The sequence below is a fragment of the Parasteatoda tepidariorum genome, chromosome 6, assembly GCF_043381705.1.
Source record: "Parasteatoda tepidariorum isolate YZ-2023 chromosome 6, CAS_Ptep_4.0, whole genome shotgun sequence".
Classification (NCBI taxonomy): domain Eukaryota; kingdom Metazoa; phylum Arthropoda; class Arachnida; order Araneae; family Theridiidae; genus Parasteatoda; species Parasteatoda tepidariorum.
Genome location: NC_092209.1, coordinates 87,001,193 through 87,022,930, shown reverse-complemented (window position 1 = coordinate 87,022,930; position 21,738 = coordinate 87,001,193). Strand labels below are relative to the sequence as shown.

Here is a 21,738-nt window from a genome sequence, read left to right as displayed (position 1 = left end):
GCCAGTGATGCTTGACTTCGGTGATCCTTCTGGGAACTGTGTCTTAACGATCAATCCACTGCGGGACTTAAATGTGTGAAATTATAGGGGACAATTTGTGCTGCATGCAATTTTATCGTAGGCAAATGATAACTAGATTGTCGGAAAATGAAAAACTCCCTAATTGGGTTCTCTTTTCCATGCGAAAAAGTTCCATTCAGTGAGAAAAATCTTTTAAAAAATGTTTTGTTTAAATTTGCTCAGTTTTAAAATTTGTCATTTTTAATAAATTATTTTCTGGTTAGTTGCAGAGTAAAGAGTTGACAGAAATAGTTAATCAGAAATGTTTTTGAATAAAAAAGTGTAAATAAAGCAAAACCGCATGGATGTGAAGTTTCAAAAATCAGAATAAAACTTTTTCCTGAATTTACTAAAAACTATCACGAATTGAAAGTTAAAGAACCTGTGCTGATCCTTGAATTTGTGAACTTTCGATTTATGACAAGAGAGTGAAAATTATGGATTCTAATTTTAATGAGCCCTCCAACTTTATGTTAAATCTAACGTCTGGCCCTCCTAAAAAGCGAAAGAAAAAGATTGATCAACAATATTCTAAAGTAAAATATTTTAATCTCTTCCAAGTAGTACATTTTAATTTCCCACTTTGATAAACAAATCGGAGTCTTTTGTTTTTGTGACACTTTTAAATCTCTTGATTTTAATGGAATGATTTCAGAGTATATTTATGTTTATTTATTTATTATTATTTTTAATGAGATTTCCATCATAATTTCTTACATGTGCAGTTTTCTCAGGGTACATAGCGTTTTTAAAAAGTGGTTGAACTGGCTTATTTTCAAATTTCGTTTTTTAAAAGTCCTTAAAGGTGCTTTTTTCATTGTTTTTTTTTACGAAGTGCTTAATTTTCCTATTTCCAAATTGAGATTTTTCTTTTAACATGTTGATTTGCGCTACAAATTATGCAAAATCGTACTTTTTACATTGTTCTATTCAACGTTATCACAATTAATTTAACCCCAATCTATTTCAGCGTATTGTCAGTCCGTAGCGTATGAAAGCAACATTCGTTTACATGATTCAAAATTTCATGATTTTTGACAATTGCCAAAAACAATACCAAAAGGTTTTTTTTAATTTTCATATGACGGTTAAAACAAGATAAAACCGTCAATTGTCAAAAAATTTCCAACCCTGCCTAGTTATGATATTCTTTTAAAGTGCTTAAAAATATTATTAGAGTACTTGAAAAATGCTTAAAAGGTGCTTATTTTGTGTTAAATAATTTGGCTATGCACCCTGTTTCTGTATTCAATCAATATTAGCATTATGGTTTGTGCTTGTTAAAATTAAACTGTAAAGAGGTAGAAAGTGTTATTTAAAACCATTCAAATTTTCAACTTTATTAAACTTAGCTTTAGAGATTATAATAATATTATATTAACAATGAAATTGAAATTTTAAAAACTGTGGAAATGCATTGAAAATGCGAATACTGTCAAAAATGTGGTCGACATAATCACGCGGACAATAAGTTTGTCACAAATCGAGTGCAGCAAAAATTAATTCTGCAATTTTCGATTCAAAATTTCCCCATGTATGATAACGTAGTATTTAAAAACTATCAAAATTTGTAGCAATAACTGATAAAAAAGCGATTGTAAATACCGTGGAATTGTGGGTAAATTGTAAATAAATTAGTGCAAAATATAAATTCGAAGTTTGCCGAATGGAATAATATCATAATAACATTGAGATTTCAAAAAACAAGTGAAAATCCATTTTAATAACTTCCAAGAAAATGTTTATTTTAACTATACAGATTCACTGTGGAATCATTGTTAATTGAGTGGATTAAGAAGTGCGATAGTATGTTATAATGGCATATTAAATATCGAGATTTTTAAAACAATATAAAAATCTGTATTAAAGTTGCGCAACCATTCAAGAAGACGCAAGCATTTACTTTGATTAAAATTGACCTTAATTATGGTCCATTTTTTATTGAGGCAGGATGTTTTGATGTTTGTTTACCTTGAAGACCTATTATTCGGAAAAGTCTTTTTTCCGGACATATTGAAGTCCTGATGATTTTAGATATGGGAATTTCCCCTATAATAATTGTAGAAATCAATATAGATATAGTGTACTTGCAAAGTTTAACTTTGAAATTATTGTTTCAAAGTCCGGTTTAAGAAATCAGCTGCTTTTTAATATCAAATATTCCCAGAACTGACATGGTTCTAATAGGCGATGAGCAATGTAATGTAATTGGTTTATAATTTACGTCTTGGTTTCTCTTCTAGCAAAGTCTTGTGAAATAAATTTGTTACTCACATAGGTATGAGACAACTTATAGCCTGTGCCATAAATTTGTTAGCAGTGTTTCCCAAAGTGTGGTACGTGTACCCACAGGGGTACTGGAACAGTGTAGTGGGGGTACGTGTTTTTATGCGAAATATCTTGCAACAGACAAAATTTTTAAAAAAAATTAATTTAAAAATAAAGCTTCCTATGAAAATTTACGATTACATATTTTTCTATTGGCTATTTTTTGCACAGTTAACAGTTAATAATTAGTGGTATCAACAGCCAGTTATGATTTTTAACTTATGTGCAATTTTTTTATAGTAAAAAATACAGTACAGAACCTGTTATCCGGAAATCAGAAAACTGGAAATCCAAAAAACCGGAGCGAAATTCAATAAATTTTCCCGCCATTTTTTTAAAAAATTTTTTTTTTCCTCATAAGATTTCAGGATTTTTTTTTCATTTTTTGAAAGATGTTCACCTTACCATCATTTTGGAAATAATCATTAGTGTATTACTTCATCGTTTTTTCTTCTTNGTCCTGGAAAGTCCTTGAATTTCAATCTCATCATAGAGTGGGAACTCTGGGAATGAAATTCAATAAATTTTCCCGCCATTTTTAAAATTTATTATTTTTTCTCTTAAGATTTCAGGATTTTTTTTTTCTTTTTTGAAAGATGTTCACCTTACCATCATTTTGGAAATAATCATTAGTGTATTACTTCATCGTTTTTTCTTCTTTTTAAGATAATTTCCAAATATATATATTTTTTTAGTTGGGTTTAAAAATAAAAAAACTACTTTTTGTAGCGATTCAGAAAACCGGAAAAATCAGTTACCCGGAATAGCGATGGTCCTGATCGTTCCGGATAATCGGTTCCCTATTGTACATAAGTTTTTTATAAGTGGTACACAGCGTAACGAAAAATTTAGAAAGGATACACAAAAGTCATAAGTTTGGGGAACACTGAGATAAAGGATATAAATATTGCAATGATTTTATAATCTTGCACTGTGTAGAGCCTTTTAAATATTTCAGTTTAAATGCAAATATTTTCCTCTGACTTGGTATCTAAGAAGAAGGTTCAAGTGGTTCGATTGTGTAATGAGTTCTGTTTCCTGTTTATGAGGAAAAATTCAAATTCTTCCATGGATATTAGTTCGGATTTTAAAGCAGTTTCCAGATTACTGGAGATACTTAACTTTGTAACTATGAAGTGTTACCTATATATTTCTGCTTTTATTTCTTAAAACTGTTCCAACTTAACCATACTTTAGCGATAAAAAAATACCATTATTATAATAATAAATTGACTTAATAAGAATAAAGTTATTTACAAATTTATCCCATCATCTTAAAATTGTAAAACATAGGGTAAAATTATTTTAAACTGGCAATTTAATGTTAGGCTATTGAGCTCATGTCTTCTCTAGCCTTACATCTATTAAATTACTTTAAAGAAACTTATAAGAATATAATGAAAATTTTTTATAAGCATAATTAATATCATTTTAAAGCTTTTTGCATTTAAAATTTCTTTAATTAAGTGGGGGAGGCATCCCCTCTACAGAGGATCAAAATTGTGATGATGTGTCCTCAGATTATCCTCAGGGATGATTCCCAGACCGACGCCAGTTGTACAGTTCCGTTGCAACATAGTTAAAGTACTGCTACTATTTCTTAATTAAATATTTTTTAAGCATAATTGTATATTATTTTATAGTTATCTATAATTAAAATTTCTTTAAAAAAATTTGATTTCTCAGTTTCTTTTTGTATTATCTTTAGGATGTTCCTCTTCCTCAGTCATCCAATATCCAACAATTGTTTCCTAAGAAAAACACAGAAATGTCACCTCAACCTCCTAAGAAAAATTTTCAAACCTTCAAACAGAAAACAGTTCATCCTGAAAAAGGATCAGATTCAACAAATGTTAAACAAAGAGCAGTTCCTCATGGAAAGGCATTTTCATCTTTATTTAAGAGTAATCCAGAAGTACATCCTTTAGTTGTGTGTGTAAATTTTATTTTAAGTTATTGTTTGATCATAATTTTTAGTGCTATCTGTTATTATTTTAGTTACCAACTCTACTGAATATTTCCAATTTCTCCATGTTTGTTCTAAAATTCTTTCAGTTTTTGAGCATTTTCAGGGGTATATCCAGGCCAAATTTACTACCGATTAGCAGTACCTTCACAAATTCAACTTTAGGAAAAACGGTAGTTTCACAAAATACTTCATCTTAAAATTTTATTTTTGTATCCAATAAAAAGCGATAACTCCGTATTTTTACCATATTTTTTGTTATAATTTTTCATTTTCTCAAATTATGTCTAAATTTTTACAAAGTAGGTACCCCTCAGAAAAAGCTAGACTTACCCCTGATTTTAGAAAATTGATAATGACTAAAAAATTTAATTATTTTTTTATGTAGTCTCAACTTTGATTAAGTTGTCTAGTTTGCTAATATAAATTTCTCTCCATTTTTTTTTTAAATAGCACTGAGACACTGTGGAGTGTAAAAAGTACAGCAAATTTTTTTCTACAGTGTGTAAAATGAGTTTTTTTGTATTTTAAAATTTACTTAAGATAAATTGCTATATTTAAGTGAAATAAAGAAAAACTTCTTTTAAATGTTTCCAGAACTACCTTTTAAGCNACAGAGTAGTTAGTGTCGAGTATTCTTTTTAATGTGCAATTTATCTTTCACATATTAATATTTGCCTGCATTTTAGTATTAGTTTTCTTCTTAGTTAATTGTTACCTACATTTTTTAATTGCTTGCATAAAGATAGGAAATATTTTTGTTGTTATGCTGGGTTGGGGGAACAAAAACAAAAATTGTAAGGGAGATAGGATATATAAAAAGATGCAAAACAACCCATGATTGGAAATGTCCGAAGAAGTTGGTCAAGGAGGTAGAAGATCTGAAAGAACAAGTGAGTAATTAATTGTTAACCTTTATTGGACATTGTGAGTACAAATGGCATACTATATTTATCTCAACGTCTCCATTTTAATGACTGTTACAATGAGCCGATTACTTATTTGTTTTGTCAATATTTTTTACATTTTTTTTGTGTTTCTTTTCTTGGAGAAAGAGCTTCATTTTAAGCTTCGTCTCCATTTTAATGATTGTTACAATGAGCCAATTACTTATTTGTTTCTTCAATATTTTTTATTTTTATGTTTTTTCGTGTTTATTTTTCTTGGAGAAAGAGCTTCAAAAAACTGAGTTAAACATAATTTTTGTATTTTAAAAACAGCTGAGCGAAAAAAAAACAACAGAAATATGAACTCTAATCAAACAGCACATTTTTATCTAAATCTTGTAAAATATTTGTTCAATAAAAAGGTAAAGTTATATGATTTTTTTTTTTAAATATAAAAAGAATTTTTTTTTTTGATTATCAGTTTGTTTTAAAGATTAACCCATTTTTGACCAAAGGTGCACAAACGCACCGCTTCAATAAATATTTTTTTATTAACACTGGCGGATATTTTTCACTAATATATCACAATGATAACATACCATATGTGCGGAAAATAATTTAAATACCGTATATTTTGGTTTTTATTACCTGAATTAATGGTTTTGCTAAGTCTGGCAAGATATAAATATTTGAAATAGAGTTTCACTAACGGTGCTCCATTAGCAGCTTTGCGGGGGTGATACCAACCTAACATTAACTGCCAGCTACTGAAGCACACACTTGTTTCTCTTATTGTAGCAACATACCAGGTCAGCCTTGCCTCAAGATCAATTACAGATTCCACTGATTCATAATATGCAGTAGGACAATAGTTTTGAAAGCTCTCGGCAAAGAGAAATGTAGTGAGCTTGAAGGGCGCTTAACAGAAACGACATCATACAGCCGGGTGCACAGTTGCGTTTCATTGGTGCATAAGAAGTCATGCGTTTGGTGTTGTACTATGATATTTCTAGTCATAGGTTGTTATGCATTTCTCATTCTTTATTATATGTATCCTACTTCCCCTCATGGGTTAGAATCCATGTCAAGCTAACCTTGGGAGGGTTTCACGATATTTATCTCCAAGCAAACGCAAATGCGGGTTAATTCCACCCAAAAGCCCTCCACGAAGGCAAATTTCTCCCAATACTTGATCCAGGAGTTCTCTTGCAATCTGGACTGAGTACAAAATTAAAAGTGTTGAATTTGTTGTATGCTCAATACTGGTTATAAAATGTGAAATAAAATTTTTTTAAGGCACACCACATAACCAGTCTTTACAGATTGGTTCTTATGCACCAATGGTAATAAAATAATATTCTTATAAAAGGTAATAAAATAATGTATATTTTTTCTTTACCTCTTGTAGAAGAAAACAGAGTTCATTGTCTGAGCCATTATTTTCTGCTAAGACTTTTGAAGAAATGAATCTTCATCCACATCTGGTAAGCAAAATTTATTGTATCAAAATGGATAATTTTAAACCATTTTATTTTTTATGCCTTGTTTTTTTAAACTCTTCTACTATGAGATATAATCAAAATCTGAATATAATTAGTGATTTTCTTGTCTATTCCAATTGACATATAATATTTGAATAGATTTTATGAGAATTATATTTTAATGTCCACATAGCAGTCATTTTTAAACTTATTTTAATCGAGATTAATTATTTTATTCTAAACCAATAAAATATGATGACTTAAGAACTTAGAAAACATTTTTACATAAATTACCTTCAAAGCGATAGATTTTGACATAAGTAGTTATTATAGAGATACCATCATTATTTCATATAAAGTAAATTATATACTAAATATAAGTAATGCAGTATCAATATAAGTAATGCAGAATTATTTGTTGCTGATATTCTGTTTTACATATTTTAGTTGTTAAAATCAGTTAAACTTGAATTCATTACTCTGTGTTTTTAATAAACTTCCATTATTGTTTTTAAAATGCCTGTGTCAGATGTTTATTTTATATGATTCCAAACGTTGAGCAAGTAAAAGGGTTAACCATTTTTTTAAAAATATATACTATAGATTTCATTTTATTGAACTCAAAAATCTAAATGCACAAATTAAAAAAATATTGTTATTTTAAATTATTTTTATTTGATGTATATTTTTGTCCTTTTTTTTTATATAGACACCAAAAGAAAAATATTCTTTATGTTAAAACATGTAATTATTCTATGTTTTAAATATGTGTTTAAAACCAGTGTTTTAAATGTAACAAACCTTATTGAACCTCATTTTCAACTGTAACAATAATGTTAAGTGCAAAAGTAAAATATTATAATTTTTAATAAAAGGTTATTGCCTTAAAGAAAAAAGAAGAAAGAAGGCATTGCTAATGTAAAGTACCTCTACAAAATTTCATTCGAATTTGTGTCTTTTATTTTTAGATTTCTTGNCAGTCTTGCGTAAAAAAAATTTTTTTTTTAGTTTGATTTAACAATAAAAAAACGGCTTTTTGTAGCGATTCAGAAAACCGGAAAAATCAGTTATCCGGAATAGCGATGGTCCCGATCGTTCCGGATAATCGGTTCCCTACTGTATATACTATAGATTTCATTTTATTGAACTCAAAAATCTAAATGCCCAAATTAAAAAAATGATATTGTTATTTTAAATTATTTTTATTTGATGCATATTTTTGTCCTTTTTTTTTATATAGACACCAAAAGAAAAATATTCTTTATGTTAAAACATGTAATTATTCTATGTTTTAAATAGGTGTTTAAAACCAGTGTTTTAAATGTAACAAACCTTATTGAACCTCATTTTTAAGTGTAACAATAATGTTAAGTGCAAAAGTAAAATCTTGTCTGACTTTGATTAAAATATTATAATTTTTAATAAAAGGTTATTGCCTTAAAGAAAAAAGAAGAAAGAAGGCATTGTTAATGTAAAGTACCTCTACAAAATTTCATTGGAATTTGTGTCTTTTATTTTTAGATTTCTTGTTTGAAGAGTAGAATGGATATTGTTAGAATGACAAAAGTGCAAGAAAACACAATTCCAGTTTTATTAGAAGGGGATGATGCTCTTGTAAAATCATGTACTGGATCTGGTATGAAACAAAACATTGTATTTTATTTTTTAAAAAAAAATCGTCAATTTAGATGGGAAATTTAAATGTTTTGAGATTTGAAGTTCTGTTAAAAATTTGTTTCTAGGCTAATTTTCACATTCAACAACAATTTTCCATTACCTTTATTCAGCACTTGGAAAATTAAAATTTTACTTAGCCAATGTGAGTAGTCCAGATATCTGCTAGTATTCAGATATTTGAGTAACTGAATTAAAAAAAAGAAGAAAATAAAACTAAGTTAAATGCTTAATTTACCACTTTTTTAAAATTTTTTTTATAAAAGCACAGTTTTTCGATATTCAGTATTTTATTTTTTTCAATTTTATAAAGGAAAATATTAATTACCAAATGTTATCCCACACTAGTTTAGTATTGAGCATATTGTTAAGCACATTGTGAGTTTTCAACTATCATATTCTCCTTTTTGTTCCTTTATCATGCAAACAATTTAGTACTGATCTATTTTTTTGTACTGTATTATTTTGAAAACAGTTTTGTACTATATTACCTTCGAAACAGTGTTATTCTGCTCACATATTTTTTTCCCCACTGTGATATTCAGTTACAGCTTGCTGCATTAGTAATAAGACAAAGTTCGTGTTATGGTCATTTTTGTTTTATCAAATATTTTTAAAATTCTCTAATAAATTTAATAACCCATAAATGTAAAATTCACAGTTTAGTGTAATGCTCATCGAAAATTATTCTTTTAACTGACTTATTAATTTTTATTTTAGGTAAAACATTGGCATATGCCATTCCAATAATTCAAAAGTTCCAAGAAATGGAACCCAAAATAAAGCGCTCTGATGGTGTACATGCTTTGGTTATAACACCTACTCGAGAGGTAATACAATTGTGACAAATTAAAAAAAAAAAAATTATGTATATCTTGTTGTTGTAAGGCCTTCTAAATTTTTTTTCTTCTTTTTAGCTTGCAATTCAGTCTTATGAAACTTTTTCCACCTTAACAAAAGTAAGTTTTTTTTTAATTTTTTCTTTAAGTTTGTTCTTGTTTGTTTTATAATATTATTATAATAAAATTTTAATTTGCCTTTTCAGTTTATTTGTGATATTGTTTTTGAACAAAATATTGTTGGGTTTATAATTGTCCTTATTTGCCGTGATTTTTTTAATTTTTTTTATCCTGATTTTTGTGTGTGTCCAAGTCTTTGTAATCATTTTTACACTGTTTAAAATAGATTTTAGAGACCAAGATTTACTTTTAACTCTGTCGATAAAGTAAGTTTGGGTTTTACTGCTGATAAGTTTCTGAAACAACTATTGTTTAAAACAAAAAGCCATCAGTAATGAAGATGCATTACTGTTAAAGTTTATTTGCCAATAGTTAGTGATAAACCATTGTTTATTATTAGTTTGAATAAAATTTGCTTTTATTATTCTTAAGTAGAGCAAATTATACTCTCTTTTTTTTCTCAATTTTTTGAAAAGTGTTGTTTCTAATGCCACTTTCCAACCACCAAGCCTGCTTGGTAAAACCAATCGAGTTTTAGGAGGAAGGTGTGTTTCCTGTTTTTCAGTGGCGTCATCAATGGCCAAGAATATGAATTTAGACACACACGTCACAGCCCGTTTTTTAAAAAGTAGACAGGTATATGCATACTGCTCCAACAAATTTCCTGTTTTTTCTTTTGCCTCCTACGATGTCTGATAGCATAGTGACAACATCTTGCATGCTTAAAATACAATTATTATAATTCTTAGTCTTGTAATAGGGCATTCATTGTAGTTCGTAGTAAATTTTATGCTCTAGATTTTCTTTGGATTTAGCCAAATCGTTTTTTCCCTCTCATTTTCCTTCATACTATTAGATAATGATAAATTATCTTTTTTTAATGATTAATTTTTGTGTAATTTCACTAATTCTATTCTAACATCAATATTAAATTGCAATTTAAGTACACTGCCGAGTAATAGAAAGATCAGCATAAGCGACAAAAAATTCAAAATTGAGATATTTATATATTTGCCATTTGTAAAAATCTTTTTTTTTTCTGAAATAAATTTTGTTTTATCAGTTTCTTAAAATTCTATTTTAATCTTCATAGCATTAGCAATAGAAAGAAAATAGTTATCAAGTAACTTTTCTTGAAATCTCATCTTGATGCATATGCATTGTTGTCTTTGAGCTGTCAAGCATTGAAAAATGATTTTTTATTAGTTCTAATTATTTTTTTTCCATTGTTGATTTGTTATTTAATAATATTTATTTGACATTGTCAACATTCCAGGCATTTACTTGGATTGTACCTGGGTACTTAATTGGCGGTGAGAAAAAGAAATCTGAAAAAGCAAGGTAGTCTATATATTTTTTATTGAATATTGTTAAATATTGATATGTTATAAAAAATGCTTGGTGTCATGCTTTTAATCTAAAAACTTATTCACTGACTGGTATACATGCATTTAACTGTTAGTTTTGTAGTAAAGTAAAAATCTAATGTAGGGTGTACTTGCTATGTACAAATTTTTGAACCAAAAGAAAAAGGTAAAAATTATAAATAAAAATGTGTGGTTTGTAATTTTTGATAGGTATAATTATATTCATTTGCCTGTTTTTAGATTTGTTGATTTTCACAATTCAATGATTTATATTTCAACCAAATTTTCTTGAATGCTGGTCTAAAATTGAAATTTTGATGTTTATGCGAAATCTCATTAACAAGATTTCACCTTTACCAGTACCCTCTTATTTTTGCTTCCTAAGTTCTCCTTCATGTACAATAATAATTTGTTAGAGAAAAACCAAACTTTAGATTAACTTTGAGAAAAAAATAATCTATTAATTTAAGTAAATACTTTTTGACATGCTTAATTTGCTCTAAATACATGCAGCCTTTTGATCGCTTTTCTTTTTCTTAAAGTTATTCTGTTGATTTTCACATAATTTTAAAATCCCAATATCATTATGATACAAAAAATTAAAACCTGAATATTCTCATTTGTGGCGATAATATTATTATTTTTTAAATAAATTTTCTTGTAGCTAATTTTTGTATATTTTTAAAGTGTGATATTTTTAATTGGATATTATTTATTATAACTCTTGACTCTCAAAACGTACATTTAGTTAATTTATTGAGACATCCGATTCCCATGATTTCGCTGTAAATACCTGTGATTTTGTCATCAATCTTTTTTCAGTTTTTACCGTAAATCTCACAATTTTTGAAAATCCTTTTTTTCCCTCTTTTTTTTTAATGTGATGACCACTACTCAAGTACGAAAAAAGAGGAGTAATGAGTTTTTTCAATGTATTTACTCTATTATATATTGATAAGAAAAAAATTTATTAGGAAAAAAAAATTTTCTCTCTTTGATTTTATAAATTTTACTTTTGTGCATAAAAATGACAGTGTTTTGCATAACTTTTATGTACAGAAAAAAACTATTTATTGAGAAAAAATATCAGATAATTTCTTCTTTCAACAATCATACTTATGGTTTAATTTTGTCAGAACTTTTAGGTAATGAATAATTTTTAAATTTTAAAAATGAATTAATCCATCACTCATAATTTTAAATCTTCTTTTGTAAATCATCTTATTTGGGCGTAAGAGTTACAGTTGAACCTCATTAACGCGAAATCGGCGGGACTATCATAATTATTTCATGTTAACATAATTTTGTTTTATCGGATACATCATGAAAATAATTTATTACGTATTTTTAATACAAACTGTATTCCATTGATGTATGCAAATAATACTATTATGAAACAAACAAAATAAGTTTAAAAATTTTAACTACTTTATTAAGCTATTTTATTTTTACTATTTTATTTATTTGCCCATATGCTACTCTAACAAAGGAAGAAAATTGAAATAGCATTCCTCAAAAAGTGAATGATTGGGATTTTATTCACATGCTTTTTATCTCTGATGTACCCAGTTTCATTTCATGTTAAACGATAATAAGCTTGAAAATTTCATGTTAAGCATGTAAAATGCAACAATAATTGATTTCTGACTCACGGGACCAAACATGTGCTTCATGTAAAGCGATATTTCACGTTAAGCGTTTTCGCTGTAAATGAGGTTTGACTGTAATTGGCTTTATGAATGAGAAATAATACTTGTTAAAACGCTGAACATGTTATGGAGTTCTAATATTTAATTCAGGCTTTATATTCATTTATAATTATTTTTTTGTTTAAATTCATAATGCTTGATTATATATTTTTGTTCTTTAAGATTGAGGAAAGGTATTAATATTCTTATATGCACGCCTGGACGTCTTCTAGACCATTTAGATAAAACTTCATGTTTATCATTAGAAAAAATATCTTGGCTTGTTATAGATGAAGCTGATAAGTAAGATTTTTTAAATAATATACCAATTGATTGCTCTTTGCATGTTTTCTATTAAGAATATATTTTCATTTTTAAGTTCTTTAAGTGTGTCCAGCTTTGTGTTTATAATTGTTTTTGGTTTTTCTTTTTTAAATATTCCACTAGTTCTAGTTATTTGATTACAAGATAATTATGAAATAAGTTCAAGTTTTAAAGCATTACTATTGGCTTACATTAAGCATTAAAATATTGGCTTACAATTAATATGATTTTGACATTATTTATTATGAATTAGTTTCTAGTGAATTGTGTCATACTTGAGTTACGTAGAACTGAGTATTTTCTATGACCAACAAATAACAGTTGGAGGTAGTTATTTTGGTTAGGTTCTTCTAAAGAAATCTGATAGTTAAAACTTTTCTTTTTTGCCATCATGCATATATACTTTTTCATCGTCTACTGTCATATTTACTGTCGTCGTCTTTGCCTCTGAAGTAGCTGTTTTGCTTTTTGTAATAAAATTTCATAACTATAACATTTTTTTTATGCATCAGCATTGTTTAGTTTGATTATTAAAAGTAATTATCTTAACTTATCATAATTATATTAATAACAGATATCTTGTTTATTGATGTAGTGTATTGGAATAAATAATGAACCTTCATTAAAAAAAAATTTCTGCCATTATTAATATTTTTATATACCTCCTATAATCTAACTTTTGCATCTACATGTTAGCTTAAGTTTTTTGCTCACATACATATTGGATCAAATACTGAAATGGCAACAGAACATAGAACTGCAACAAAGCATAGGATCATTAACAAACAAATATTTTGGAACAAAATAATATTTAAGTAGCACAAATACATTAATATTTATTAGCACTGTTTCAAAAATTGATTTGGTGTAACATTATTCCAAAAATTAATTGTGTATATAATTAAACAAATAAATTGAACAAAAAAGAATTGTGAATAGGAAAAATTACAAATCCATTTTAGAAAGAGACAATTTCTTATGGATTTATTTATCAACAAAATTGGTTTTTAAATCTCTGAAATTCTGTCCCACAAAATGGCACTCCCTTTGCCTGCAAAAATACTTAGTAATACTTAGGAACTCTTTGCATTCTAAAAAACTATTTGCAATTTCTAAATTGATAGTAATAAGTTTGTTTGGTTAGTATTGATTTAAGTTTGAACCAATTTTTTATTGTACAAATTATTAATTAAAAAAATATTTTGTCCTAATATATTCTCTGGTGTGTTATTTTAGAATAGTGATTGATTACAATTTTGTTTCTTTTAATTTATCCACTTTAAATAAACTAATAATAGTAGTTCTTTTGGAACTTACGTCTCTTTTTACATAATTTTTGTTACTTTGCAACTGATTATTTTTTTCTATGTGAAAATGTCATAACAAAAATATTTAATTGCTACAATTTGTGTCATTATGCATGCTACTCATGCCGAAAACTCTAACAGTTTTTCAGATAAAACATTTGTTTACTGAAAGCATATTTATTACTTTATTTAATTTGTTAGATTATTAGAAGAAGGCTTTAAAGACTCAGTGAGAAGAATATTGTCAAAATGTAATAAAGAACGAAATTCTGTGTTACTGTCTGCCACTTTAACGAAAGGTATTGTATACTTAATTTTCCTCCCTCAAATTATTTTATGTGCTGAGCTGCTTTTAAACATTCAGTTACACTTTGTATCATTTTGTCTAGTTTTTGATTATTTTCTTTTTTTTTTATATAGAAGTTGAAAATTTGGCTGATATGAGTCTTTCGGATCCAAAGCGCATTGATGTTGCTTCTGGAATGAATCCTACTCATTTTGAAGACTTTGCAATCCCATCAAATTTGAAACAATTCCTTGTTGTAGTACCATCAAAGTTACGTTTAGCATCATTATCTGGTTTTATCATTGACAACTGCATGAAGAGCAGTATGAAAGCTCTTATTTTCATGTCTTCTCAAAACACTGTTGATTTTCATTATAATCTCTTTACTGGTGTTCTTGCACCTTTGTTATTGAACAAAGGACATAAATGTAAATTTTTTAGGCTTCAGGGAAGCATGAAACAAGAGGTATTTTTTTATATATCTTTTTATTATGTTGCTCTTTCAATTATGTGCTTTTATTTTATACTTTTCAACAATGAGAGTAGATATATTATTCAGAAATAGATTAATTTTATTTTACTGTATAAAATGAAACAGTAAAATTTTACCGTATAAAATGTATTTACATTAAATTTATTATAAATACAACTGCATATATGCATTATATTTCTCTTCTGGTTTTCTTTTTTTTTTTTAAATTAATAATAAATTATTAATAATGTTGGCAACTAATTAAAAATGAAAAGATTATTGGTAAAAATTATTAGTATATGTAAATTATTAGTATATTATTAGTATATTTTGCTGTTATAAATTAATTTTCTTATTTTTTCTTATTTTTTTTTTACTTAGAGAATTGAAATTTTAAAAACTTGCAACAGCTACAAATATATGTTTTATATTTAAATTTATGGCTTTTTCATAAAAATGAAATTAATACTTTATTTTTTATTCTAAATTTGTCACACTACACTTGTTTACTTTTCCATAGCTTTAGCCACAATATTCTTTTATTGCAAATTGCAGAATTTTTTTGCATATGAAATTTCTTTTTCATTTTTATTTAATTAATAAATTGAGTTTGAATGAAATTTTTCATTTTTATTTAATTAATAAATTGAGCTATTCTTTCTTTTAATATCTAAAAGAAAGTAACCCCAATTTTATTAGGAATATATCTAGTTTAAATTACTTGCATATAAAAGCTAACTTAAATATGTTGCTTGTATGATTTAATGTGTTACAAAAATGCTCATATCTTTACAGGAAAGGACAGAGATATTCAATATATTCAAGAAAGAAAAGGAAGGTGTTTTACTTTGCACGGTAATGAAATATATTTTCTCCAGTTATTTAAATACTTTAGCCCTTTATTAACCACCAATTACTTTTTATATTGTAAGCGTAAACTTTTATTTATTGTGATTTTTTTTACAAAGTTGCTGAAGTTTAAACTATTTATTTGATGAGTGATCAAATTGATTTTTTCCAAAATCACTTTTTTCTTTTTTAGAATAATTTGTTTCGATTGTTATCTTTTACTTTTCTGCAGCAGTATGACATTAATTACAACACTTGTTGGTGTAATTGCTCACAATTGAAGATTTTAGTGAAAATGCTTTTAAATGACATCATGGGAAAACAAATTTGAAGAAATTTTTTATTTTAATTTAGTTTTATTGTACTACATTGATTTATTTGGTCATGTCATCAAACTTTGGATGAAAGTTCTAAATAGGTATCATGTGTTTTTGGAGTGGAAGCAGATTTCAAGTGCATTTAGCAACAAGTTGAAAAATAATAATTAAAAGCTTCTATTTTGGGTCCCCTCTTGGCATTTTATGTTGTAAACATTTTAAATGAGTTTTCAGGATTAATAAAATTCTCTTAATGGGAAGCTTAAAATTAAGAAATAAAATAAAAATAATCTTCATTTCTTATTTTCAGAATACATTTCTTACTTCAAAGGTACTTTACTCAAATTCACTGAAGTGTCATTTAAAACCACTTTGGTCTTCAAAAAAGTGAATTCTTAGAAATTTCTTGTAATTTTTTTAAATTTTATTTGAAAAAGTTATTTATCAGGATGCAAGATAGAAAGATCATATGTCTGTACTAAATTTTTAAAATAAAATGGTTTGCCAATATTAAAATTAGTTTAGAAAACTGATACAAAGCATCTTATTTATTCTCTATAAATTTTTTTAGTCAGCTATGCTTTGTAGAATTAAACTAAAGCCATATGAAATAGGGAAATATAAAACTCTTATTGAAACTTGAACAGTGTTTAGAAAGAGTTATTAACAAAGTGATTGTTAAATTAAAAAAATGTTTTTTTTTTTTTTTTTTTTTTGAAATTGAATTCTAGTTTAATGCAATTATTGCATTTAATTCTATTACAATTTCAAGGTTATCATCTGAATTTTTTTTTTTCAGTCAGGATTTTGCAGCTGGAAGTAGAGGTATAGAGCTTGTTAATCCACTGAGTATTTGATTTAAACTTCATTTTATTGGTAGTTTTATCAGAACGTTGAACATATTGGTAGTCTTTTAACAATTGTAGTAAAGATTTATGCTACAGTCATTAAAAATGAAAATTAATTCTAGTCTGATGATAATGTTGCGTTTTTAAAAGCTCATGAACAAATTAATAAAATCTAGTTTTATTATTTTATTTTAAGAATATATTAACTATGTTCATAAAAACTAGCCAGTTAAAATTTAAATTATAGATAATAATTTATAAAATTCAAGCATGAATTTCATCTCTTAAAATTTTAGGGTTATCACGTTTTTGTAACTGTATTTAATTATTTGTTTATGCATAATCAACTTTTTTTTCCCAATCAGGATGTTGCAGCTAGAGGACTTGATTTACCTTACATAGACTGGATTGTACAGTATTCAGCTCCTTCATCTCCTGAAATTTATGTTCATCGTATTGGTCGTACAGCTCGAATTGGGAAACGGGGAAACTCTTTGTTGTTTTTACTACCATCTGAAGCTAAATTTTCACATCTCCTTGCAGAACATAGAATTAAGTGAGTCAAGATTTATATGAGGTTATGAAATGAGATTTAATTAATTTTTAATTCATTAATTTTTCTATAACAAAATATTATTGCTTAGCTCTTTGTTCAAAGGTGTAAGTAATTTTTGATATAATAAAGTACTATTACTGCTATAATTATATAACTGCTATAATTTAGTAATATAAATACACCTTCAAAATATATATAAACACACCTTTGAAATGAAAACATTACATTAAATTAACCATGAAGTTATCAAATTATTCTGCATTTCCTTCTATAATTTTATTTTGCAGTTCTTAAAGATAATTTTGCTGAAGATATTTCATAAACTTCTCATTATTTATTTAAGATATTTTTTATGATAATGCATATCTTAATTTAATGCTTAAGTTGAATTAGATTGGAAAGTAATGTCATCCCAGTATGTCTTTGCAAGTTATTTATTAGTTATTGTAGCTAAAACAAGTAATAAAACAAATTATTAAAAAAGTTATTTAAATTCAATATTTTTTTCTAAAATTTCTCAATAAAATAAAAAATAACTGGTGATGAAAATGTTATAGTATTTACATTGGAATAATTTTTTAAAATTATTTCATTCAGTAAAAATAATACAATATATTGTTATTAATATTTTTTTTATAATTAAAACTGTCTTTGTTTATATTTTAGTTTTGAAGAAGTTACAACTGACAAGTTCTTGCAACCACTGTTGTTGATATCAGATTTGTTTAATTTCAGGTCTAAGGTTTGTTATAATTTTGTCTCATGTTTAGTTTTTAAAAAAATATGTTTTGTGAATAAACCTAAATAATGTAAAAAAAAAAAAAAAAAAAAAAAAAAAAAAAAAAACTAGTACTTAGTTACAACTAAGAATCAAGAGATTAAACATTAAAGGAAGAGAATGAGCATGACCTGGATATACAACATATTTTCCTTTGAACCTATTTTATAATTTTCTTATGCATCTCTTTGTTTTCTTTTTTTACACTGTGTTTAGACACTGATGAAGGGTTTTCATTATAGTAATGAAGTGTGATGATTTCTTTTTATGTAGCATTATTTGTGTTTATCAGCTCTCTTTATATGTCACACTAAGTTAACCCTTTCTTCACAGGAGATATGTTTTCTTTCTTATTTCCTCTTGAGTGTTTTTTAGATAAATCAATTTTCTATTTTATTTTTGAGTGCTTTTAAAATTAGTCTTCATAGCATAGACGAATTGAGTGTCATTGAATCACATTAAGTCTGCAATCATTCATATTTGAGTATACAAAATTGATACAAATGTTCAAAATTTTTATCCATATGCTCAAATACAATTAAAAACACAAAGAATTGTTTTTAAAAATTAAAGGTGCTTATTTTTGATCTTAATTTTTTAAAAGTACTTAAATGGGCTTTTTTCATTCGGTGTTTTTAAATAGTGCTTAATTTTCCATTTTTGAAAATTATATTTTTTTCTTTACCATGTCGATTTTCTCCACGTACTATGCAAAAGCTTTTCACATTCTTCTATTCAACGTTTTCACAATTCATTCAAACACAACGCATTTCGGTGTATCGTCTGTCTGTAGCGTATGGAAGCGCTAATCATTTTACTTGTTTGATGAAATACTTTTGAGTCTGCATGAGCGTATACTGAGCTGGGTTCACTGAGATTTTTGCACTTCATGTGCAACTCTGCTTCATTTTTCGAATTTCAGGCGTCATTTTCCGCCGCCTGATATCGAACCGAAAAACCTCTTGATCTTTTTAAAATAGTTAATATGAAGAAAAGAGTTCTTTGTCAGAAACTGGTTATTTTATCATGATCATGAAAATTATTTATCATTTTATTAATGTATACAGTGCTTAAAAATATTTTTGAGGGTTGAAAAAGTATCTATTTTTTGTATTTATAAGTAAAGGTACTTATTTTTTTGTTGAAAGATTTAGCTACCCACCCTGCTATATTTTTTGTGCTATTTTGGTAGCTGTTGTAATGGTGAGAGCTACGCTTTAACAAAACTATAGTTTAAATTTAACTTAAAGGGACATTCTTAATAACACACTTATGGTGGCCGACTTCCTCCGGGTGATGAATTTCATGGACATAGTTTAGCCCTGCTAATTTTGGGGATAAGGAAGAAGAAGAAGAAGAAGATCCTTTTTTTTAGTCTCGAGTATTTTTTAAAGGGAATTAAATACTCAATGGGCTGATAAGCGAAAGAACTAATGCAGTGTAGTAAAAACAGAAACAAAAATGTATATCCTCCTGTACTTCTGGTAGCAATCTTAGGAGACCTAAGTTAAAATGTTATTACAACTGGCCGGTTTTTTTAATATCTTTTCAAAAATGTAAATAGACATAGACCAACCTGAAAATGCCTTTAAAAAAAAAACCATTTACTTAAGTGGCCTATCTTAGTGGAAAAATATAAATTTACTTGGCACATCTACGTAATATTGACTCATTAATAAAATTATTAAAATTTTAATCAAATTTATTCACCAAAGTAATTAAGTAAAATGTAATAACAATTAATTGTTTATTTTTCTAAAGGTTACTGCAGAGGACTGTGCCACTGCATTGCAGACAAGATATGAAAAAGAAGTTCATGAGGAAAAAGAGTTGCATGCCTGTGCAAAAGATGGTGAGATATTTTTTCTTACTTTTTATTGCATGCAACTATAATAGTGCTCTAAATATACTTATAATATTTTCTTCTCAACTACTTAATGATTGATATTTTTTATATTGATGATAATTTTTCATTCTGTCTGATATATTTATTATCTTTTAGCTTTTGCAAGCTATATTCAGTCTTATGCATCATATCCAAAAGGACTTCGACATGTTTTGCCATTTAAAGCTCTTCATTTAGGACATGTGGCAAAGAGTTTTTGTTTAAGGGAGGCTCCTTCTAATTTACGTGGATCAGTGCCTCCAAAGAAACATAATGGGAAACGCTCAGGTTTTGACAGGTACTTAAAATTTTGATTAAATATTAAAATAAATTTCTTTATAGTACAGGTTTCTTTATAGTGCTGTAAATATAATAATCAATAGAATTAACATCTTTGAGAAAGTCTCCATAAGTTTTGTTCTCATAAATTTTGTTTCCTATTTTGAAAAATAAGAGAAACAGGATAAAAATAGCACTTCTATAGCAGAAACAAAATGTATTTTTAAAACTTTTAATTTAATTGTACATAAAATTAAAAAATATAGGAATTAAAAATCTATTTTATTTATCAATCACTGAAAAATTTGAAGTTACCTAAATTTAGTAATCAATAAAAGTTTTATGCATTAAATGTCCTATCATAAGAAAATTAATAACCAGTATAATTGTTAATTACGTTGCATGCTAAAAATGTAATCACTGTTTAATTTTAAATATTTTCTTTTTTTTTTCAGTTAATCTGAAAATGGCCATTTTTTTTTAAATATATTGTTAGTTACTTTTATTCCAAAAAATAAAACATAATGAATGAATAATTTTCACTCTCAACATCAAATTATATTCAGAACAAAGTTTAACAACCGCATATGAAGTTTATAAAAACTATTTTGTTTAAATATCGAAAAGTTTAAATTATTCGCTTAAATTTTATTTCAGTTTTTTGCATTCCTCCAAATGCCTGGCCTTTTTAGTTTCTGATTTATGTGTATTCTTTAACATCTACCAAGAAAAGCTATTTTTTTAGTATGTAATTAAAAAAAAAATCTAAGAAATCTTAATATTTTTAAATGTTGATGACTTTATGGAGTTTCAAAATGTTCAAGTAATAACTATTTTTAACTCATTAATTCCCATTTTAAAAACTCAATTATCATTTTAAGCTCATCCATTTTCCTTCTGACATTTAACATGATCTTAATGGTGTTGTTTTTAATTTAATTCTCAATGTTTCTTAATTCGTTTATCAAACTGTGTAATTTCAAAATAGTACGTAATAATTTACATGAAAAAGTTCTGCACATGTAGATATTCCTAGAATTTAAATTTTTATGATTTTATTTTTTAATAATTTTATTCCAATGCTTTATTACAGAAGTTCTGAGAAATCAAAACCCATGAAAAGGAAGTTTCAGGCTACTGTTTCTGAATTTGATAGTGGTTTATCATTTATTTCTTCTGGTTCAGGACAACAAAAAAAGAAAAGGAAAAAGAATTAGTTTTAAGCTATATTAACCAATATGTATATAAACTTTAATTTTTAAAATATGTTTATAACTTATTTTGTTGCAAAATAAAAATTCTGTTGTACTGAAAAGAAATACATTGTACGAAATTTATTTTTCCTATTTTCAGAAAGTATTTTAAAGGATGTGAACAGTATAATTACAAAAGGTTTTATGTTCTATGGTAGGTTATGTATGGGTTCA

General features: G+C 26.6%; 1 protein-coding gene across 3 annotated transcripts; it reads left to right on the top strand.

Annotated features, from left to right (window-relative positions):
* Positions 1 to 7: 7 nt before the first annotated feature.
* Positions 8 to 21,630, top strand: LOC107448919 (ATP-dependent DNA helicase DDX31). 3 transcript variants are annotated; one of them, XM_016064290.4, is made up of 16 exons: positions 8 to 596; positions 4,097 to 4,320; positions 6,650 to 6,725; positions 8,244 to 8,358; positions 9,117 to 9,226; positions 9,314 to 9,355; positions 10,632 to 10,696; positions 12,594 to 12,713; positions 14,243 to 14,340; positions 14,462 to 14,793; positions 15,595 to 15,654; positions 17,179 to 17,369; positions 18,036 to 18,111; positions 19,909 to 19,999; positions 20,150 to 20,330; positions 21,405 to 21,630. In XM_016064290.4, the coding sequence occupies exons 1-16, from the start codon at positions 498 to 500 to the stop codon at positions 21,526 to 21,528; spliced, it is 2,004 nt and encodes a 667-aa protein (XP_015919776.2). In that variant the 5' UTR covers positions 8 to 497; the 3' UTR covers positions 21,529 to 21,630. The 3 variants fall into 3 exon arrangements, with proteins under 3 accessions (XP_015919776.2, XP_042902622.1, XP_042902623.1); XM_043046688.2 differs by lacking the exon at positions 4,097 to 4,320 and having other exon boundaries at positions 302 to 596; XM_043046689.2 differs by lacking the exons at positions 8 to 596; positions 4,097 to 4,320 and adding an exon at positions 5,085 to 5,247.
* Positions 21,631 to 21,738: the final 108 nt, after the last annotated feature.

Excerpts from the sequence above, each read along its gene's own strand:
- LOC107448919 (XM_016064290.4), top strand. The coding sequence starts at position 498 with ATGGATTCTAATTTTAATGAGCCCTCCAACTTTATGTTAAATCTAACG. Across the intron at positions 8,359-9,116 it reads AAAATCATGTACTGGATCTG|GTAAAACATTGGCATATGCC; the intron begins GTATGAAACAAA and ends TTTTTATTTTAG. Across the intron at positions 14,794-15,594 it reads AGGGAAGCATGAAACAAGAG|GAAAGGACAGAGATATTCAA; the intron begins GTATTTTTTTAT and ends ATATCTTTACAG.